This window comes from Rana temporaria, chromosome 3, assembly GCF_905171775.1.
Source record: "Rana temporaria chromosome 3, aRanTem1.1, whole genome shotgun sequence".
Classification (NCBI taxonomy): domain Eukaryota; kingdom Metazoa; phylum Chordata; class Amphibia; order Anura; family Ranidae; genus Rana; species Rana temporaria.
Window position 1 is genome coordinate 107,009,545 of NC_053491.1, and position 21,610 is coordinate 107,031,154.

At 42.5% G+C, this 21,610-nt stretch overlaps 1 protein-coding gene across 1 annotated transcript in view; it reads left to right on the forward strand.

Annotated features, from left to right (window-relative positions):
• SND1 (staphylococcal nuclease and tudor domain containing 1) overlaps window positions 1–21,610 on the forward strand; it is a 701,900-nt gene that overhangs the window by 404,185 nt on the left and 276,105 nt on the right. Inside the window, exon 16 of the mRNA XM_040343211.1 lies at window positions 10,091–10,200. Coding sequence (XP_040199145.1) covers window positions 10,091–10,200 — 110 coding nt within the window. The remainder of the gene's footprint in view (window positions 1–10,090; window positions 10,201–21,610) is intronic.

A 21,610-nucleotide genomic window follows, 5' to 3' on the forward strand; every position in this document is an offset into this window, starting at 1 on the left:
AGTTATGCTGGCACATTTTGGTTTTACTTTAATGGGATTTATTTGAAGCCCCAATTTGCTGTTTTACCCAATTGGATCCAGATTCTAATTGAAATTGCAATCCCTTTCAGTAAATGGTAATTTCATACTTTTAAAAATAAAATAAAAATCACAGAACGAAAAAGTGTCCAGTTATGAGATACAGAACATACTATAAACTCAAAAGCAGACATTTAAAAATTTAAAGCATCGGCACCGTTGGGGAATTGGGAGGACAAGGAACATCTGTTAATTTAATATGCTTACAGCAGTGACATGAGAAGCTTCATTTCTGTCACTTAGTGGTTAGGCATGTTCAGGTAATTAGAACATGGATTCCTTTTACCCATGCGTTGTACTGTGTATACAGCATTCTTTCCCATAATCCGCTCTGTATCATCAGCGTGTTGGCTGAGTTTTGCAAGCTTTTTGCTTCCCATTGCAGATGAATAATGAATTACGAAAGCTTGCACTGCAGCTTTATCAACTTCTTGTGATTAAACTTTGTGCGGTTTGAATAGCTTTATACATTTTTTTTTCATAATTTATTAACCAAAAGCTTTGTTTTACTAACTTTATTTTCACATGAATGTCTTGCAAGTTTTTATCTGTTGGTATTGATTTCCTTTTATTGGTATTTTGCTTCCATTTGAAATGCAGCATTACATTTTGCTTCCATTTTGAGATGCAATATTTTACCTGTGTTACAAGAGAAGCTGAAAACCAGGAAGAAAATCTCACAGCAAAGACATTAAATAAATCACTTTCGTTTGAGTGGCTTTATTTATTTATTTTTCTGCCCAAAAGGTACGTAAAAGAAAAATGAAATGCCGTTTTAGCCGATAGCCATCGAGCTGGGAGAGAATCTGGAGAGCAGACACACAAAGGGTTGCTTCCACGATAAATCAGACAGAGATTTCACTGAGGCAAATTCTATGTAACAAATAACATGTGTTGGGAGAAGGGAATTTATCTTTAAAAAATGTATCTAGCATTCCAATAGGAATCTTTTGCCTTCAGCCATTCTGTTATCTGTTTCTATTTTTTAACGCAACATGTGCCAGTTTATGGGGCAGGTTATTAACTGTATATTCTAAAATGCAGTTGATTACTCCATTAAAGAGCTGTGTCTTTATTCTCACTTTATGAGAATGACCAGCTTAACATTTTAAACTTAAGTAGACCCAGGAAGTTTTGAGCATTGCATTCCTCACTTATAAAGTAGCTGTAATGGGGTCATGCTATGCAATCATCCTTAATGTGACAAATCTGTGTGCCTTCCTGGATAGGCAGTCTGATTTACCAGTGAGCAGTGAACGACATCCTGCCAGAACTATGTAATCTCTGTGCCTTCTGCTGCATTCACATATGAGTAATTCATTGCGAACGCAAACAGCCCATTGATTTGAATAGACTGCCTGTCATGCGCCAAAGAAGCTCAAGCACCAATTTATGGTACTGAGCCAAACCTGTTTTGCTATATGCATTTTTGCACATTTTGTCGCACAGAAAACGCTGCACTGCTACTCGTGTTTGGGGTGCCATTAAATGATGGCACCACTGTGTTGGTGCTTTTTTTCAAATGTTTCCGGAAACTCAGGCAGAAATGTGTGCTTTACCCTGCGATTTTGTGATGCAGCCTAAAATAGGGGGAGGTAAATGGCTTGATTTCACATTTATATTTGTGTGGTGGTGTTAATGCACAATACGTGGCACATTAATGTGGATTGTATTAAGGGAATTTATTGACATTAATGCGCTACTAAAGCACACAATTGGCCACACATGCACTGCACAATTTAATGGAACACAACATGCAGCATGCTTTGTGGTGGTGCCATTTAAAATGAATGACACACAATCCACCTCCTATTCTCTAAAGATAAGGAATTACAAAGAATATTGTTTGCTCTGGGTTAAAAATGGGTCCAGTGTTGGGCGAATGTCTAAAAAAAATAATCTGCAAAACTATAGATGATGCCTCAAATTTTGTATATTATCTTTATTCAACTGCTTAAACTATTGCACAATAAAAAACATTCTATAAACCTTTCTCTTCCATTAGGCTTTCAATTTTTTTTTGCAAATAATTTTTTCAGCTGATTTACTGGTAAAAATCAGGAATTTAACATACAAGGCAAGATTACGACTTTGAGTGCTGGTTCACGCTAGCACTGCGTGGGAACCAGCGCGATTCCAGTCCCGGTTACCGTATCGCATAGGACTCGCAGGCAGTTCACACTACCCTATGCATACGGCTGCCAATGAAAGTTAATGACACCCCCAGATCGGTTTGCATATTGCAGTGCGAACTGTCAAATGGTGCAGCAATAGGATTGCACCATTGCGATCCGATTCCAGTGCATACCGATCTGGATGAATTCACATTGCAGTGGACATCACAGTGCGGTGTGAATTGCATGTAATGTCTAACATCTCAACAGTGTGACCCCCCCCCCCTAATGTTCTACAGGCTACGTTCGTAATCGCATAAACACTATTCTAAACGTCCAACCTTTCTGGCTGCATGTATGTCGGTCTATCCGACAGAAGCCAGCCGTGCATGCTGGAAAACCATCAGCCGACCGACTCCCGATCAGCTTTCTCAGCCAATGGCAGAGCGCTGATCAGAGTGTTCTGGCAGCGGGGGGGGGGGGGCACCTACCTGTCGGAACACAACAGCTCACTGGGGGAAATCACTGGACTAACCTTGCATGGTAAGTACAGTGTCCCTGACTAGAGCGGTCAGTGTAGTGTGCACCCGGCTTTAAGGGTTATCCCTAAGAATATTGTGCAAAGTTGACACTTTATACTGTTTTTATAATCCAATCATATTTGTACTTCTCACCTTATAGAATAACCTGAATAAATGACACCTAGTTTGAACAGATTTTCAACTATATTTACAGTCAAAACAAGTATGATGCACATCCATCAACCCTTTAGCTTCATAAGTTTGTTTAGCACCAATGTATTGTACCTTTTTTGTTTTTTAAATTGGGTCTGCAAGTGTTGTTTTGACATGTATGTTAATGTAGGTGCTTTAGCTTCAGATTTAATCCACCCCAAATCCTTTAAACTGGAAAATAATTTTTACTCCTAGAAGATTTATATTTTGCCCGTAAGGAGTTGCACGTAAACAGTTGAGAATGGCACAGTTATGAAGTGCTAGATTGAAGCATTGACTGAGACTGCTGAGGATTTTAGTACTTTTTAAAAGCACTTGTTAAAAGAAAAGGAGCAGAAACCATGTACGTTTAATGAAATGGTACACTGGGTTTTCATCTAATATAGTTCATAGGCCAGCTGATTTTTTTTATAAAGTGTTTGGAAGGGTTTTGACATTTAATCTGAAAACTTTTGTCAAGTCAGGAGCCTCGGTTTAGTTTTATCATCTCTGACTAGTTAGGACTACATTTACTACCAAGAGACACATTTGAAACCTCCTTTATCCTACTGTAGGGAAATTATGTCCTGAACTTTAACTAGGTGCTCAGTCAGCTAATTGCATTACATACTTGTATTTGCTGGTCTGAATCGCCAGTCATTTAAACCTTGATTAGTATATGATTTAGTATCTGAGCACCTGTAAATGTAATCCTTCATGTTGTATCATATGAGGTTAAGAGGAACAATTGCAGCATGGTGGCAGAAAGGTTGTGGTCGTGTATGGATGGATGCACCATTTGTGTATGTGTGTGCGGCATTTACAATATACATATTGGGGCATATATTTTACATGTGTTCTCACAGGAAGAAAAGCGAATTAATTCTCTCTGCCATAAGTTTTTCTCATTATTTGAAATGAACGTTACCGTATTTATCGCGGTATAACGCGCTCTGGCGTATACCGCGCACCCCCAAAGTGGCCCCCAATCCTGTGGGAAAAAAAGATTTTTTGTTGTTTTGTACTTACAGTTTTGATGTCTTGCGCGGCGTCCTTCTGCGGCCTCGTCGGGTCCGGCGTCCTTCTGCGGCCTCGTCGGGTGTCCTCTTCGGCGGGTCGGGCGTCCGTCTTCGGCGGGTCGGGCGTCCGTCTTCGGCGGGTCGGGCGTCCGTCTTCGGCGGGTCGGGCGTCCGTCTTCGGCGGGTCGGGCGTCCGTCTTCGGCGGGTCGGGCGTCCGTCTTCGGCGGGTCGGGCGTCCGTCTTCGGCGGGTCGGGCGTCCGTCTTCGGCGGGTCGGGCGTCCGTCTTCGGCGGGTCGGGCGTCCGTCTTCGGCGGGTCGGGCGTCCGTCTTCGGCGGGTCGGGCGTCCGTCTTCGGCGGGTCGGGCGTCCGTCTTCGGCGGGTCCGGTGTCCGTCTTCGGCGGGTCCGGCGTCCTTCGGCGGCGTCCTCCCGCTCGTTTCCCGCCACGACTTTGAATACTGCGCCCGCATATAGCGAGCGCAGTACACTCGTGAATCTTCGGGCAGGCTCGGGCGCCTCTCGCACTGACGTCCTGTACGCTCAGGACGTCAGGACGTCAGTACGAGAGGCGCCGAGACTGGCCGAAGATTCACGAGTGTACTGCGCTCGCTATATGCGGGCGCAGTATTCAAACTCATGGCGGGAAAGCGGGTATCGGCGTATATCGCGCACCCACGATTTTGCCCTGATTTTCAGGGCAAAATAGTGCGCGGTATACGCCGATAAATACGGTACTTCTGGTATGATTCGTATTTAAAAGTGATATTGCATGTTGAGAATGCAATGTTATATACATATATAGGATAATGTGTTGCCTGCTCTATATCATACAGATGTTGGGTCTTTCATAGAGGTTCAGCTACCATATAACTGTACATTACCACATTTATAAAGGTCACTAAACTCCTAGGTGAACCGAATGTATATAGTTTCTGCATCAGTTACTCTAAAATGGCTGTTCTCAACCAAGGTTCTTCTGAACTTTAGGATTCCTCCAGAAGTTGCTAGGGGTTACTTAAAATTTGACTAATTTACTTTTTATTTGATGGTGTCTGTGTAGTTCAAGAGCCAATGCCACTTGGCAGTAAAAGCTGCACGACACAAATGATTTTTTTTTATCCATTTGTAAGGATACCATTCTGACCACCAGTGTAAGGGGTAATTCTACCCACTAGCTACCAATGTGTTGGTTTTGAGCATTTATTTGACCCCAATGAATTGGTTTTATCAGGGTTTCCCAGAGACCTGAAAATAAGCTCAAGGGTTTTTCATGGGTAAAAGCCTAGTAAAGATTGCCCTAAAAGAAAGCAAAACGAACAGATTTTGATTTGTCAGTAAGCAAGTCAGATTGTAGCATGCCTGAACCAATCTTTTATGCGGATATGTTTCAGAGGAAGTGCCATAGGATTTTCTGGTTATCTCATCCATATAAGTAATTTACCAGCACTGTAAATATGTTTAAACTATGGGAATAAAACCCAGGTGAAGGGATTTGTGTTTGAGGGAAACGGGCAGCAACAACACCATCAAGTGATTATAGAAAAGTGTGTGAATTTATTTCCAGTTTAATGTACCTATCACAGCTGAGCAAACACCTTCATAACCAAATAAAGTGCTTCTCTCCTGGAGAGCAAAAGTACAGTCAGACACTTTTAAAGCTAATCCAATATTCATAAGAATTTGGCCTATTCTATTTTGTTGGAATCGGAGGCAATTCAGGTCAAATATTCATGGACCGTTTTTAAAGAATGCATAGCTTTTTTTCCCACATTCAAATTTGTGCAGATGTGGTAAATACTTAATTTGCTTCTATGCCATACAAACGTTGAAGCTCTTGATGTGTGTTTTTTTTTTTCTTTTTTTAAGCCTTTGTGTCAAACCTTTTAGTGGTCACCTCATTGTTTATGCCTTTTGTCATCTCATTGACATCAGCACAATGTGTCTCAGGACACCCTCTGACCTTCTCCAAAGTGTGCGGATCTCTTATTTCCAGCAATCTCTGTGCATACAGTAGATGTGGAATTAATACATGTATTGCATGTTCACACCCCTATCTGACCTTTAAATTATCTGTCGTTTTCCAGAGGGCCAAAACATAAATCTGTTACAATTCGACAGTGCTTATAAAAATACCATGTAAAATATAAGTTAATATCTTGCTAATGTGTTCCAAAATACATTAATGCCTTGCTATTGTCTCTGTGCTGGTGAACGCTATGCTGACATTCACAATAAGCCATTGTTTTTAGATTTCACAGGGAATAAAAAAGGAAGTGAACTATTTAGTGTGTACAGATTTGATACTTCTGGTATTCTTGTCTACAAAAATTTGAATATATTTTCATATGGCCCAAACAAACAACATAACTATTGTGCTGATTGAGAGATTGAATAGTACTGAAGTAATTTTTTCACCCTCCTTTGATACAATAAATAGGCAGTTAATTTGACAGGTTACCCGATGTGGGTCATTTGCTTGGCTATAGGTCAGTGACTTCATTTTTGTTTATTTTTTTTACATGAGTGCTGCTTATAGTTTTTTGCATTAATGTAAAATGGTATTTAATCCCTTGTTTTGACATTTAAAAAAATAAATAATTGTATGCATTGTGTTTTAGAGTGGTAAAAATCCAAAAGTGTCATTAAATTGAAACTTCATTCAAAGTTTTTTTTTTTTTTTTTTTAATTATTATTTATTTATTGGATAGACTTAAAGGCAAATGCTTCGATTTTAGCTGGTTTACACCAGGAATCGCACAGGAATGTGCTGTGCACTCCTGTGATTCACATGCAGTTCACTTCCACCTTGGTGAGATGGATGTAATGAAAACGCACATTTTCCTTTAATTGGAAAATCTAAGTTTGTTCTGCTGTTGCTGGAAGGCATTTCCTTCTAGAGAACTGTTAAACCTTATACACCAAGTCCTGTATTGTGGTGTGTATATGTGTGTGTGTGTGTGTGTGTGTGTGTGTGTATGTGTGTGTGTGTGTGTATATATATATATATATATATATATTTGCCCACATTTCCAAAAAACAATCAGACCCTTTTTTTAGCAGAAAGCCGGTGTAGGTGGATTATTTTGATAAAGGTGGGGCATTTATGTTGTGGGTGTGGTGATGCTTAGAGTGGGGTATATTTACTATAAATATTGGGCGTGGTTTAAAGGAGGTGTGGGTTAAGTCTGCTTACATTCACCTGTAAATAGGGGTTGCATGGACCTTCCCATCAGATCCGCCTGAAAAACTGACCGGCAGACTTGATGAGACCCACCATGTACAAGGGGCCTTAGTGATGATCTAAAAGATAGTGCTGCTAGCTGACACGTAGCACTCTCCTGACTGTTAAAAATTGGCCTGTACAGTTTTAAACCCAATTTTTCACAGTCCAATGATTGCTGGATAAAAACATTTAAAGTACTCCTTTACCATCAGAGCACCCCTTTTTCATCCATGCATTCTCATAATTGCCCATCGGTGCAGTCTTATCAGTGCCCAGGTCAGGGTTTCTCTACTACCCTGGCCTAGTGAGAATCTGAGCTGCGCTCACCAATGCTATCAGCTCCCACTCTGACATCGGCTACCTCTCCACGTGTGGTTCGCTTTAGTGATCTTGGGTGTACCTAGCTGGCGTTATAACCCTCGGGCTAGCCACGCCCCCGCTCGCTACTATTGACCAATCGGAGAAGAACCATCTGAAAGCTTAACACGGTCAGTGCCAAAAGTCCTGATGTCTGTGATGGAGCCTGATTTTCAGGATTTTGCCAGACAATTTAAATAAATTAAAGCACACAAAAATTCACAGTTGAGGAATAGTGTACTCAGGATAATACACATGGTGGGGTTGGTGTTTTCAGAGTGACACGCTTGTATGTGCGTATTTCCCTCTTTTTTTTTTGTTACATTATCTGCCAACAACATTCACTGCCAGGTGAAGTGTGGGAACCCCCTAAAAAGTGTGGCATTTCATTTTTTATAGCTGTTCGTGATCTAAGTTTAGACAAACTTTGGACAGATTGGAGAGGGATTAGAACAGCTGTCCGCTCTTTTGCGGTCTGTGCCATCGTTTGGAAGATTCATCCTGTTTTACTTTTATCATTGGGAGTAAAAGAAAATCCCAAGATTTGGCTTGACACAAGAACAGTAATAGAGGGGAAATCTTCTGTTGACATTCCTGGAGTTCCCTCACTTTGGAGGGATTTTCTTTTCACTTCTGGGTTTGGCTGTGGGACAGGAAGAGAAGCCAAATCTCCTGAGAGACAGATGGCAACAAAACAACGTTTTTTGTCTTTTAGTTAAACTTTAAATGTATTACTTCATTATTATTCTGCACACTACCAAAATGAAAACACATGGTCAAAATGTAAATTCATATATTCATTTTCACAGTGCATTTTAGTTGTTTGTAGCCTACTTTATTAATCAAAACAATTTTGGAGCTTGTAAACCTACCTTTTGAAGAATTCCACACATTTACTTTTTTGAATTTGGATATTCACTATGCCCTGGAGTGTGCATGTTGTGTCACAAAATTCACAGAGCCTGCCTTCTGAACGATGCAGTGAAAGGAGTTTCGTGAGGCAGAGTTAGTACAGGAATCACTGCTTGCAGGCAGCTAGGTAACTTGAAGGTATGTAGTCCTTAGAAAGTGAAAATAACCAGCAAAGAAATAGTGGTATAGCATGAAGGCAATCCAGAAAGTTCTGGTAGGATTGTCAAGAATAACTATTTTGTATTGATATGAGAATGCTGATGTTACAAAACGGGCATCTCTAAATGGTGGACCATGGTCCAGATACAGACTGAGTCACTGTCTCATATGGACCATGACGGTCATGCCATTTTTAGGATCTGAATCTTTCCCCTGGTCTCCGCCAATGTCATTTTCACAGTGAAGCAGAGCACAGGCGGCACAGCCACACTGAACAGTTGGCTAGAGCTACCCAAGTTAACTTTTTAAGTTAACCAGCAGGTGATTGGTTGCTATAATGCAGAGTGCTCCTAGCAACCAGTCACCAGCTTGCCAAAAGGACGATTTAACTCCGTCAGCTCCCGCCCTCCATCCATTGCTGCTTTGCCTCCTACTCTCCGCTCCTCTGTGTACCCCTGTAAGAGGAGAAAAGGGGGCAATCTGAGTGCTATAGAATACAATGTATCAAAAACCTGTATTGAAAAATGCAAAATGTACCTGGAATATGCAAATTGCAACCTGCATAGGCATGAAAACCAGGCCTGAGAAAATGGTTGACCGGACCACCATGAATTTCAGTTCAATATTCCTGCTATGAAATGAAAGAGTATGCTGTAGTTATAGATGCACCAATGCCAGTTTTTTTAGGATAGAGTACAAGTACAGATACTTTTTCTCAAGTACTTTCCAATACCCATTTTTTGCCCCGGGTCACATATGCGAGAAGTGGCTGCACATACATATGTGAACCCAGCCTTGGTGTCATGGTGACTTGACGGTATTGGTTTTAGTATTGGAGCATTTGCACGAGTACAAGCATTTGTGCAAATGCTTAGTATCTGCACCGATACTGGTATACATGGATCTCTTGATCGTGTTAGTGTAATTTTAAAGCGAAGTTCCCGCCGGGAACCCTACTGGGCATGGGCAAAGCCCCACTCTTTGCTATTGGCCGGCGGAGGAGGAGGCAGCCCCTCGGTGATGTCACAGGTATCCTGATGAGCATTAGCAGAAGTTCCACTTTAGGGTGGAACTCCGCTTTAAAGTGTAATTTTCAGTCTATTTAAATCTGCATCTTTTATTACAATAATACCCAATGATCCTGCAATGAAGGTTCTTGTTCAGGTGGTACTTATTACAGGGTGACAACTGTCTACTAGTAGTGCATTTGTATAGTCACTATTAGTAAGCTAGTTCTGTGCAATGATATGCAGCTTAATTTTGGGCTAAGTTCACTGGAAGTGGCTGAAAGAGCCCAGAGGAGATCGGCATCACAGATGTTAAAAGGTGAAAACAATAGTTTATAGAAAAAAAGATTGACTCTGTACAAATAAACCCAGCTGGGGTTTGGATCTACCTTAGTCTGTTTATAAAGCTGGTTGAAGCCTATCTTTTAAAAGCTGTGTAATTTTTTTTTATCAGTAAATTTTCTGCAGTGAATATATGTAACCTGTGAATTATTCTTACTCCATTAGGCATTGAATGTCCAAGAGGTGCCAGGAATGCCCCTGGTGGAGTACAGGAAGGTGAACCGTTCAGTGAGGAAGCTACAATGTACACCAAGGAACTAGTATTGCAGCGAGAGGTAGGACAATCATCCATTCCAGTCTTTCTTTGTTTCAGCCATTCTTTAAAAAGGTTTCTAACTTGCCATATGTTTTGTATATGTGTTGCACAGCCCTATGACATCCAAAATGTCTTAATTTGGTGTTATGAGGTGCAATCGGTTCTGTAAAAGCCCTTTTGAAATAAGGGCTGTAAAGGTTACTCTAGCTCCCTGCAATGCTGCAAGTATAAGAAGCTTGTGCAAGCAAAAGCAAATATATTTTTCAAGAACGCACAGTAGACCGTTTTTGGTGGCAAGTAGGCCAACTGTTTGGTATGTTTGGTTCTTACTGTTGCTTCTTTCCTATTCTATGAAAAACACATGTGCACATATCTGCCCTGCAACTGCATGACACCTAATCAGAATGCTATTGGTTATAGTGGCAGTAAGAAACTGGGTAAAATTGTGTGATATTAAAAGTGTGTCTCTAAGCGTATATATGCCACTTGTGACTTTAACTCCTCACTCTGATATGATTTGCAAGCACAGTTACTAGAGCTGCACGATTCTGGCTAAAATGAGAATCACATTTTTTTTTTGCTTAGAAGAAAGATCACGATTCTCGCGGCGTAACATCATTCACATAAAAAAAAAAAAAAATTGGGCTAACTTTACTGTTTTTTTTTTTTTATTATTATTATTCATTGAAGTTTTCCCAAAAAATTGCATTTGAAGACCACCGGAGCAAATACAGTTTGACATAAAACTCTGCAGCAATTACCATTTTACTCCCTAGGGTCTCTGCTAAAATGTGTGTGTGTGTGTGTGTATATATATATATATATATATATATATATATATATATATATATATATATATATATATATAATGTGTATGTTTGGGGGTTCCAAGTAATTTTCTAGCAAAAAATATTGATTTTAACTTAAACAAGTGTCAGAAAAAGATTTGGACTTTACGTGGTTAAGCTTCCTGCATTTACATACTCTAAGAAGGAAGTTGGATACAATGTTTCATGTTAAAAAAAAAAAAACTTGGCAGACTGCCCAGACTTTTTCTTTACACACACAAGTTTATCCCTTTGAACTAAACTTGGCAGACTGCCCGGACTTTCTTTTGACAGCTGAGTGAGCAGATAAATTCTCTCCACTTGTTATATGAAAGAATCGTCAAACTGTGCATTGGAAATCGTCAAAGGGTTTGAATCGAGATCACGATTTTTTAACGATTAATTGTGCAGCTCTAACAGTTACACATAATTGAGTAAGCGTTGACAATTGGTAAAAAAAAGCATTCTAAACCCAAATTCAAAGAAAGGACAGTCAGGTGCCCCTACCATAGATGTGTACTTTCAGGTCTTCAGACACTGGCAATCCTTTGAGGACAAGGCTCCCATATAACCCTACCCCACTCTGAGTCCTTAGTTTTGTGGTAGCTTCTGATGGTGATGGACCTCTTCTCCTTCATGGAGAAATCGGACTCGCTAGTTTTAGTATTTTCTTCAAATTCGTTAATGAACATCTTACTTTCTTCTGATACTTATACAGAAGCAGTGTATCTGGATCGCTGCAACCTTGGGAGCCGTACCTGGACCCCACACTGTGGGAGTGGCCTGTAATGTTGATTCAGGCACTAAATCCTGCATGGCAGCTCACCTTGGCACTTGGTGCTACACAATGAATCATCCACAGGGGGCTATAGAGGCTCAGGACCATGGCCCATTGCTATGCAAACCTGTCCCCTTTGGGAGTATGCCCACTGATGAGTGAAGCCTCGACTTCTAGATAAGACAGGGTTACCCTGTATGTCTGGCCATTACTGTATGAACAAGTCTAGGTTTGGAATATATCCACTCCAAAGTGTAAACTTTTCAAACTTGAAACTGAAATGAAACCACGTAAAGCTCCGTTCCAGTGCTTGGTTGCATTATACCACTGGTAACACACTTTAATGCTATTTCGACCTAGAGGTTGGTTAAATGGTGAGAATCAGGCGAAAGGGAATAAATTCAAAACTGCAGGTAAACATTCATTCTGCGTAATTCCAAATAACATTTAATCTTAGCGTGACAATGCACCAAAGCAGGAACCAGTATTAACACCAGCCTCGGCATTCGATTCTAGCTCTGTTTCAGGCACGCAAAAAGTGGCCTAATTGACTAAAGTAGAATTTTCTGCATCTGTCACATTTCCTCTGGCAGGTTATGGCCTTATTACAGCCATTTTTGTCCATGGCTCAGAAACTTCCCACCTCTTCTATACCTGTTGTTCCACTGATGTCTTATCTTGATATGCCGGTTGACACACAGGTGAATGAAAAGAATATGGAGACCATATTAGAGAAAACTGCAGAGGATTTCGCCCACCCAGATTCACTCTATTGAAGAGGAAGCTTCACACAATATGTTTGCCAAGTTGAACAACTTTTCACTGTCTCAACATGCCACTATGGGTTTATGAATTGTTTATGAACAGATCAAATGCGCACTCCTAAAGTCTTTTCAGAACTCTGTAGAAAAAGAATTTACAAAGTGTGCTATTCCTGTGGTCCATCCTGCTATCTTTGTCGTAAACAGACCTCACTGCTTCTCTGGATCACAGACCTGTGGGTTTAGTTGTCGGTTTCCAAAGAGTACAAAATGCCACCCCTTACTGCTTTTTTCCTTTTTAAATCAGCCACAAAATGCCCAAAGACGGTTAAATTTTCAGAATGCCATGATCCATCTCCCAGTGGTGGTATTCATCCTATTCTGCACTTGACTTCCCTTTGCCTAGAATACTTGGGTCTTGTTCTAGACACAAACCAAAATAAGTCTTTCTTCCAGAAAATATTTTTTATGAGCTTGACAACTAAGATCCAAGAGGAATCCCATAAACATTTGTCGTAAGGGTTTTATACCTCCTTCAAGGCAGTACTTTTTGGCCAATTCCTTTCAAGAACTCTCCAACAAAACATTTTGTTGGCATGGAAAAAGCAGTCTCTTACCCTCAACTTATCTATGCATCTATCCAGCCAAGCAAGAACTTCCCTTGGTTATTCACCACCTTACTTCAAACACTGGGGAAGTCCTTCATGTTTCCTATACTGTGCTCCAGGGTTTTAGCGGTAAGTCCAAATTAAATTTTCTGAAAATGCCATACAGATTCATATACCATGAAATATAGCCGATGGTGGTTCTGGCGTTCTTTGAGAAATAAAATGTATCTAGAGGGAACATTCAAGGTAGCTTTACATTGTTGATGAGCTTGTGGACACGTTGTGTGAAGTATGGTACAGGGTAGGAGGTTGAAATGGTTATTGCAATGCAGTCAATGGCATTGATTTGTCTGAAGGTTAGAAATAACTGCATCCTACGTATGCTTTCAGAATGTTCATAAGCATTTGGTTTGTGTTTAAAAATGGCAGGCTTAGATGGCAGAAGTTCAGCATATTATATAATGTTTGTACATTCTCAAGGTTGTTTTGAAGTGCCAAAATCTTATTCTCAGTGTTTCAGGAATGTATGGCCATTAGCTTTTTGTTCCTTTAGTGTTCAGGAAAATATATCTTTATGAAAATGGTAAAGGAAGATTTTCATGCAGGTTATTCTAATCCATATTTAGCTGCCCTTCATTTTTACCTTTTATTTTTTCTTCCTTAATCCCAGCTCTTTTCTTTTTGTTTTATAAATTCCTTCTCCTATTTGAATTTTCCTTGCTGCCTTCTGTGTTTCTCTCCCGTGAGTACTCACGCTAATCCTGTACAGATATTCTGATCTGACAGTTCTTTTAAGGTTTGGAGGTGTTACGGGAGGAGTCGATAGAGAATCTTTCTGTTTAGGCAGAAGCTAATTAGTCACAAGCTAATTTTGTAGGCTGCCTAATGGCAGAGAATTGCCCGACACTTTTTTCCTACTGCTCACATCAGCAAGAGTTCTAGAGACAACCAGCCCTTATTTCCTAGACTGTACAATATGGGATTTTAGTCGTAATGGAGGACAATAGTGCTTTACATTTGCAAACTTTATTGTATATTTTTTATATTTATGCTTTGGACCAAAACTTAAGTGAAACATGTTTTTATGGACTGATTCACTTTACAAAAGGAGTGTTGTACCTTGCCCTGCCCTGCCTTACCTTGCCCAGGTCTTTTTACACGTTTGATAATACAGCAGGGTACATAGTCATGGCCGAAATTGTTGGCACCCCAGAAATTTTTACGGAAAATAAAGTATTTCTCAAAGAAAAGTATTGCAGTAACACATGTTTTGCTATACACATGTTTATTCCCTTTGTGTGTATTGCAACAAAAGAAAAAAGGGGGAGCAAATTGGACATAATGTCTCACAAAACTCCAAACATGGTCTGGTCAAAATTCTTTGCACCCTTTCAAAATTGTGGTTAAAAAAGATTGTTTCAAGCATGTGATTCTCCTTTAACCCCTTCCTTACCGGAGCATTGTAAAATGACGCCGGCAGGAACCCTCCCTCAATCCGGGTGGACATATGACGTCCTTTGTTCCCGGCAATCTAGGGCGCCCGCGGCGACGCCCGTGACCCGGCGCTTGCCCGACGGCCGCGATTGCCGGTGATCACGCCAGGAGTGTGGATCTGTGTGTAAACGCGCAGATCCACCTCCTGTCAGAGGTGAGGAGACCAATGCTGTGTTCCCAGTACAGAGGAACACACATCGGTCTCCTCCCCTTGCGAGTCTCCTCCCCCCTACAGTTAGAACACACTTTAGGGAACATTTTAACCTCTTCAGCGCCCCCTAGCATTAACCGCTTCCCTGCCAGTCACATTTACACAGTAATCGGTGCATATTTATAGCACTAATCGCTGTACAAATGTGAATGGTCCCAAAAACGTGTCCGATGTGTTCGCCACAATTTCTCGGTCACAATAGAAAATCGCAGATCGCCGCCATTACTAGTAAAAAAAATAATAAAATAAAAATGCCAAAAATCTATCACCTATTTTGTAGACGCTATAACTTTTGCGCAAACCAATCAATATACGATTATTGTGATTTTTTTTTTTTTTTTTTTACCAAAAATATGTAGAAGAATACGTATGGGCCTAAACTTTTTTTTTTTTTTAAATTGTGATATTTCTTAAAGTAAAAAATATTGTGTTTTTAAAAAAAATTGTCGCTCTTTTGTTTATAGCGCAAAAAATAAAAACCACCAAACGAAAGCTCTAATTGTGGGGGGGGGGGAAACATAAAGATTTAGTTTGGTTACAGTGTTGCATGACCACGCAATTGTCATTCAAAGTGCAACAGCGCTAAAAACTAAAAATTGGTCTGGGCAGGAAGGGGGTGAAAATGCCCTGTATGGAAGGGGTTAAACTCACCTGGGGCAAGTAACAGATGTGGGCAATATACAAATCACACATGAAAGCAGATAAAAAGGAGAGAAGTTCACTTAGTCTTTGCATTGTGTGTCCGAAAGTGCCACACTAAGCATGGACAACAGAAAGAAGAGAACTGTCTGAGGAATTGAGAACCAAAATCTCAAGGTTACAAGTCCATCTCCAGAGATTTAGATTTGCCTTTGTCCACAGTGTGAAACATTATCAATAAGTTTTCAACCCATGGCACTGTAGCTAATCTCTCTGGGTGTGGACGGAAGAGAAAAATTAATTAAACGTTGCAACGCAGGATAGTCCGGATGGTGGATAAGCAGCCCCAAACAAGTTCCAAAGAAATTCAAGCTGTCCTGTAGGCTCAGGGAGCATCAGTGTCAGCGTGAACTATCCGTCGACATTTAAATGAAACAAAACGCTATGGCGTGAGACCCAGGAGGACCCCACTGCTGACACAGACATAAAAAAGCAAGACTACAGTTTGCCAAAATGTACTTGAGTAAGCCAAAATCCTTCTGGGAAAACATCTTGTGGACAGATGAGACCAATATGGAGCTTTTTGGTAAAGCACATCCTTCTACTGTTTACCGAAAATGGAATGAGGCCTACAAAGAAAAGAACACAGTACCTACAGTGAAAAATGGAGGAGATTCAATGATGTTTTGGGGTTTTGCTGGCACTGGGTGCCTTGAATGTGTGCAAGGCATCATGAAATCTGAGGATTACCAAAGGATTTTGGGTCCCACTGTAGAGCCCAGTGTCAGAAAGCTGGGTTTGCGTCTGAGTTCTTGGGTCTTCCAGCAGGACAATGACCCCAAACATACGTCAAAAAGCACCCGGAAATGGATGGCGACAAAGTGCTGGAAAGTTCTAAAGTGGCCAGCAATTAGTCCAGATCTAAATACCATTGAACACCTGTGGAAAGATCTTAAAAATGCTGTTCGGAAAAGGCGCCCTTCCAATAAGAGACTTAGAGCAATTTGCAAAGGAAGAGTGGTCCAAAATTCCGGATGTGAGGTGCAAGAAGCTTATTGATGGTTATAGAAAGCGACTGATTTCAGTTATTTGTTTTCCTCCCTTTTTTTGTTTTGTTCCAATACACACAAATGGACTAAACCTGTGTATAGCAAAACACGTGTTGCTGCAATACTTTTCTGTGAGAAATGCTTGATTTTCTGGAAAAATTTCTGGGGTGCCAACAATTTCGGCCATGACTGTATTAAATGGGGTAAAAGGGCACAGCACAATTCTCGGTTTTAAAGCGGAGTTCCGGCCACAATTTTAAATATAAAAACTTTTTAAATATAAATACCCCTGTAATACACAAGCTTAATGTATTCTACTACAGTTAGTCTGTAAACTAAGGTCCGTTTTGTTAGGTTGTTACAGCATTTAGACACTTTATAAAATAGAAATTGACTGGGGTCATCTTAAGTGTGGGCATCTGAAGCCAGACTGTATTACTTCCTGGATTTTAGCTTTGCAGATCTTGCTCTTGCACAAGCAGTGTATTAGGTTTCTGGTCAGGTTTCCAGAGCAACAGCAGTGTCAGAGGAAGTTGCAAACCTCTCCTCCCCCTCCTCCCTCATGTAAAACAAGCAATATTATTAAAAAAAAAGTATATGTATATATATCTTTGTGTGTGTGTGTGTGTGTGTGTGTGTGTGTGTGTGTGTGTGTGTATATATATGTATATATATGTATATATATGTATATATGTATATATATATATATATATATATATATATATATATATATATATATATATATACACACACAAGATATATATACACACACAGCGGCTACTTTTTTCTGTACAGCTTTTCATTTAAAAAAATAATCTCAGCAACAAAATTTATTTATGCATCTAGATGTATTGAAGACAACTTTGTGATGTTCAATGGTAAAAAAAATGGGGCTTGTGTTCTGGTGTCATATGGGATGGTGGGAGGAATTCAAAACTGCTTATTTACAACTATTTGGACAAACAACTTTGTCTATGTTATATAGATAATCGTTAAAATTGAGTAAATATTCCCCCATCACATAGTATCACCACCCCCCCCCCCCCCTGGCAAATTGCATTGCTCCAACATATTGCATCACCCCTCCACCACATTGCATTGCCCCCCGCCAAATTGCATCGCACCAGCACATTGCATCACCCCGTCAAAAAATCGCATCGCCCTAAGCACATTGCATTGCCCCCGCCAAATCGCATCACCCCGCCACCAAATCGCATTGGCCCCCGCCAATTTGCATGACATTAGCACATTGCATCACCCCCCCACAAAATCGCATCGTCCAATCACATTGCATTGCCCCCCGCCAAATCGCATCACATCGCACCATCACATTACATCACCCCGTCACCAAATCGCATCGTCCCAGCACATCGCATTGGCCCCCGCCAATTTGCATGACATCAGCACATTGCATCACCCCCCCCACAAAATCGCATCGTCCAATCACATTCCATTGCCCCACGCCAAATCGCATCACATCGCACCATCACATTGCATCGCCCCAGCCAAATCGCATCACATCAGCACATTGCATCACCCCCCCCACCAAATTGCATCACACAAGCATATTAAATTGCCCCCGCCAAAAAGCATCACATCGCACCATCACATTGCATCACCCCGCCACCAAATCGCATCACCCCAGCATATTGCATTGCCCCCACCAAATCGCATCGCCACCAAATCGCATCGCCCCAGCACATCACGTTGCCCCCCCCCACCGACAAATTGCATTGCACCCAGCGCATCGCCCCCAGCACATCGAATCGCATCATCCCCCAGCACATCTCATCAAATTGTATCGCCCCAGCACATTGCATCAGCACATCCCCACTGGTGACACTGGTTGGCACTGGTTGGCACTGGTAAGTAGCACTGGTTGACACTGGAAGTTGGCACTGGCAGTTTCACACTGAGCCGATTTGCCTGTTTCAGTAACACTATATGTAACTGAATGCAGAGACCAGCTGGGTATAGAGAGGGGAGAAATGCAAGGTGTACAGAGAGGGGGGGACATGCTGGGTATACAGAGAGGGGGGGGGACATGCTGGGTATACAGAGAGGGGGGGGGACATGCTGGGTATACAGAGAGGGGGGGGACATGCTGGGTATACAGAGAGGGGGGGGACATGCTGGGTATACAGAGAGGGGGGGGACATGCTGGGTATACAGAGAGGGGGGGGACATGCTGGGTATACAGAGAGGGGGGGGACATGCTGGGTATACAGAGGGGGGGGGGGCATGCTGGGTATACAGAGAGGGGGGGACATGCTGGGTATACCGAGAGGGGGGGGACATCCTTGGTATACCGAGAGGGGGGGGGACATGCTGGGTATACAGAGAGGGGGGGACATGCTGGGTATACAGAGGGGGGGGGGACATGCTGGGTATACAGAGAGGGGGGGACATGCTGGGTATACCGAGAGGGGGGGGACATGCTGGGTATACCGAGAGGGGGGGGACATGCTGGGTATACCGAGAGGGGGGGGGGACATGCTGGGTATACAGAGAGGGGGGGACATGCTGGGTATACAGAGAGGGGGGGACATGCTGGGTATACAGAGAGGGGGGGACATGCTGGGTATACAGAGAGGGGGGGGACATGCTGGGTATACAGAGAGGGGGGGGACATGCTGGGTATACAGAGAGGGAGAGATGATGGCTGGGTATACAGAGAGGGGGAGATGCTGGTTATACAGAGAGGGAGAGATATGATGGCTGGGTATACAGAGAGGGGGAGATGCTGGGTATACAGAGAGGGGGAGATATGATGGCTGGGTATACAGAGAGGGAGATATGATGGCTGGGTATACAGAGATATGATGGCTGGGTATACAGAGATGGAGATGATAGCTGGGTATACAGAGGGGGGGAGATGATGGCTGGGTATACAGAGAGGGGGAGATGATGGGTATACAGAGAGGGGGGAGATGATGGGTATACAGAGAGGGAGAGATGATGGCTGGGTATACAGAGAGGGGGAGATGATGGGTATACAGAGAGGGAGAGATGATGGCTGGGTATACAGAGAGTGGGAGATGCTGGGTATACAGAGAGGGGGAGATGCTGGGTATACAGAGATGGGGAGATGCTGGGTATACAGAGAGGGGGAGATGCTGGGTATACAGAGAGTGGGAGATGCTGGGTATACAGAGAGGGGGAGATGCTGGGTATACAGAGATGGGGAGATGCTGGGTATACAGAGAGGGGGAGATGCTGGGTATACAGAGAGGGGGAGATGCTGGGTATACAGAGAGGGGGAGATGCTGGGTATACAGAGAGGGGGAGATGCTGGGTATACAGAGAGGGGGAGATGCTGGGTATACAGAGAGGGGGAGATGCTGGGTATACAGAGAGGGGGAGATGCTGGGTATACAGAGAGGGGGAGATGCTGGGTATACAGAGAGGGGGAGATGCTGGGTATACAGAGAGGGGGAGATGCTGGGTATACAGAGAGGGGGAGATGCTGGGTATACAGAGAGGGGGAGATGCTGGGTATACAGAGAGGGGGAGATGCTGGGTATACAGAGAGGGGGAGATGCTGGGTATACAGAGAGGGGGAGATGCTGGGTATACAGAGAGGGGGAGATGCTGGGTATACAGAGAGGGGGAGATGCTGGGTATACAGAGAGGGGGAGATGCTGGGTATACAGAGAGGGGGAGATGCTGGGTATACAGAGAGGGGGAGATGCTGGGTATACAGAGAGGGGGAGATGCTGGGTATACAGAGAGGGGGAGATGCTGGGTATACAGAGAGGGGGAGATGCTGGGTATACAGAGAGGGGGAGATGCTGGGTATACAGAGAGGGGGAGATGCTGGGTATACAGAGAGGGGGAGATGCTGGGTATACAGAGAGGGGGAGATGCTGGGTATACAGAGAGGGGGAGATGCTGGGTATACAGAGAGGGGGAGATGCTGGGTATACAGAGAGGGAGAGATGATGGGTATACAGAGAGGGAGATATGATGGCTGGGTATACAGAGAGGGGAGGTGCTGGGTATACAGAGAGGGGCAGATGATGGCTGGGTATACAGAGAGGGGGAGATGCTGGGTATACAGAGAGGGGGGGGGGGTGCTGGGTAATGGTATACAGAGGTCTGCACTGACCTGCTCAGGAGCTCAGTGTGAGAAAGTTCTTCCCGACTATGATATGGGCGGGGCCAGGAGGAGAATCATTGATCTCCCTTCTCAGGCTGTCAGTAAACCACGAGTGCAAAGTGAGAATGCTGCAGCTGTGCTGGAAGTGTCACACAGCCCGGGACACTCTCACAGTAAGTCAATAGCCACCCGATGTATTCAATTGCAAATCAGTTTCACACACTGAGCACAGAGCCCGCTCAGTGTGTGAAACTTTTAGTGTAATGGCAAAACACACCTGTTGCCCTTATTTAAAATGGCGCCGGCGCGGGCCTCCAGGGATTGATGACAAACATCTCCCAGGAGGCATAGCGGTACATAGATGATGAGCTGAAGCTCCTCCGAAAAACACATCCAGATATAACAGTGAGCTTTTTTTAAAAAAAAATATTATATGCCAAAACGATATAAGGGGACATAACTACAGGGGATGCAGCATAGTTGTCAAAGAGGGTGGAACTCCACTTTAAGGATTGATTTTATGTGTTAAAGTAAGGGACGCTCTAATCAAGGCCATTCACTGAAATGCACAATAAACCTTCGATGAAAATTATGTGGATTGCTTCGGAACTCTAAGCCAGTGAGAGGAATAGTAAGGGGTTTGGGTAGAGGGGATGATAATAAAAAGAAGGGATGTCACTTTGCAGTTAGGTCTGGTTAATTTTTGGAAGGTTTTTAAACGTCTCTTGTAGCAAAATTGTGATCCAAATCTTTTCAAGCTAACAAGAGGAGATGGTCCTGTAGGCATGGGGCCTAGTCCAACACTTTCTAATGAAACCTGTGCCAATAGAGTTGGGAGGCTGCTATTACCTGAACCTTTTGCAGACTTTGGTTACATAGCTACTTCTGACCTAGAAGAAGCACACAAAGTCCAAATGCAGTTGAGACTCCTGATCTGCATATAACTAATTTCCAAGCCATCAA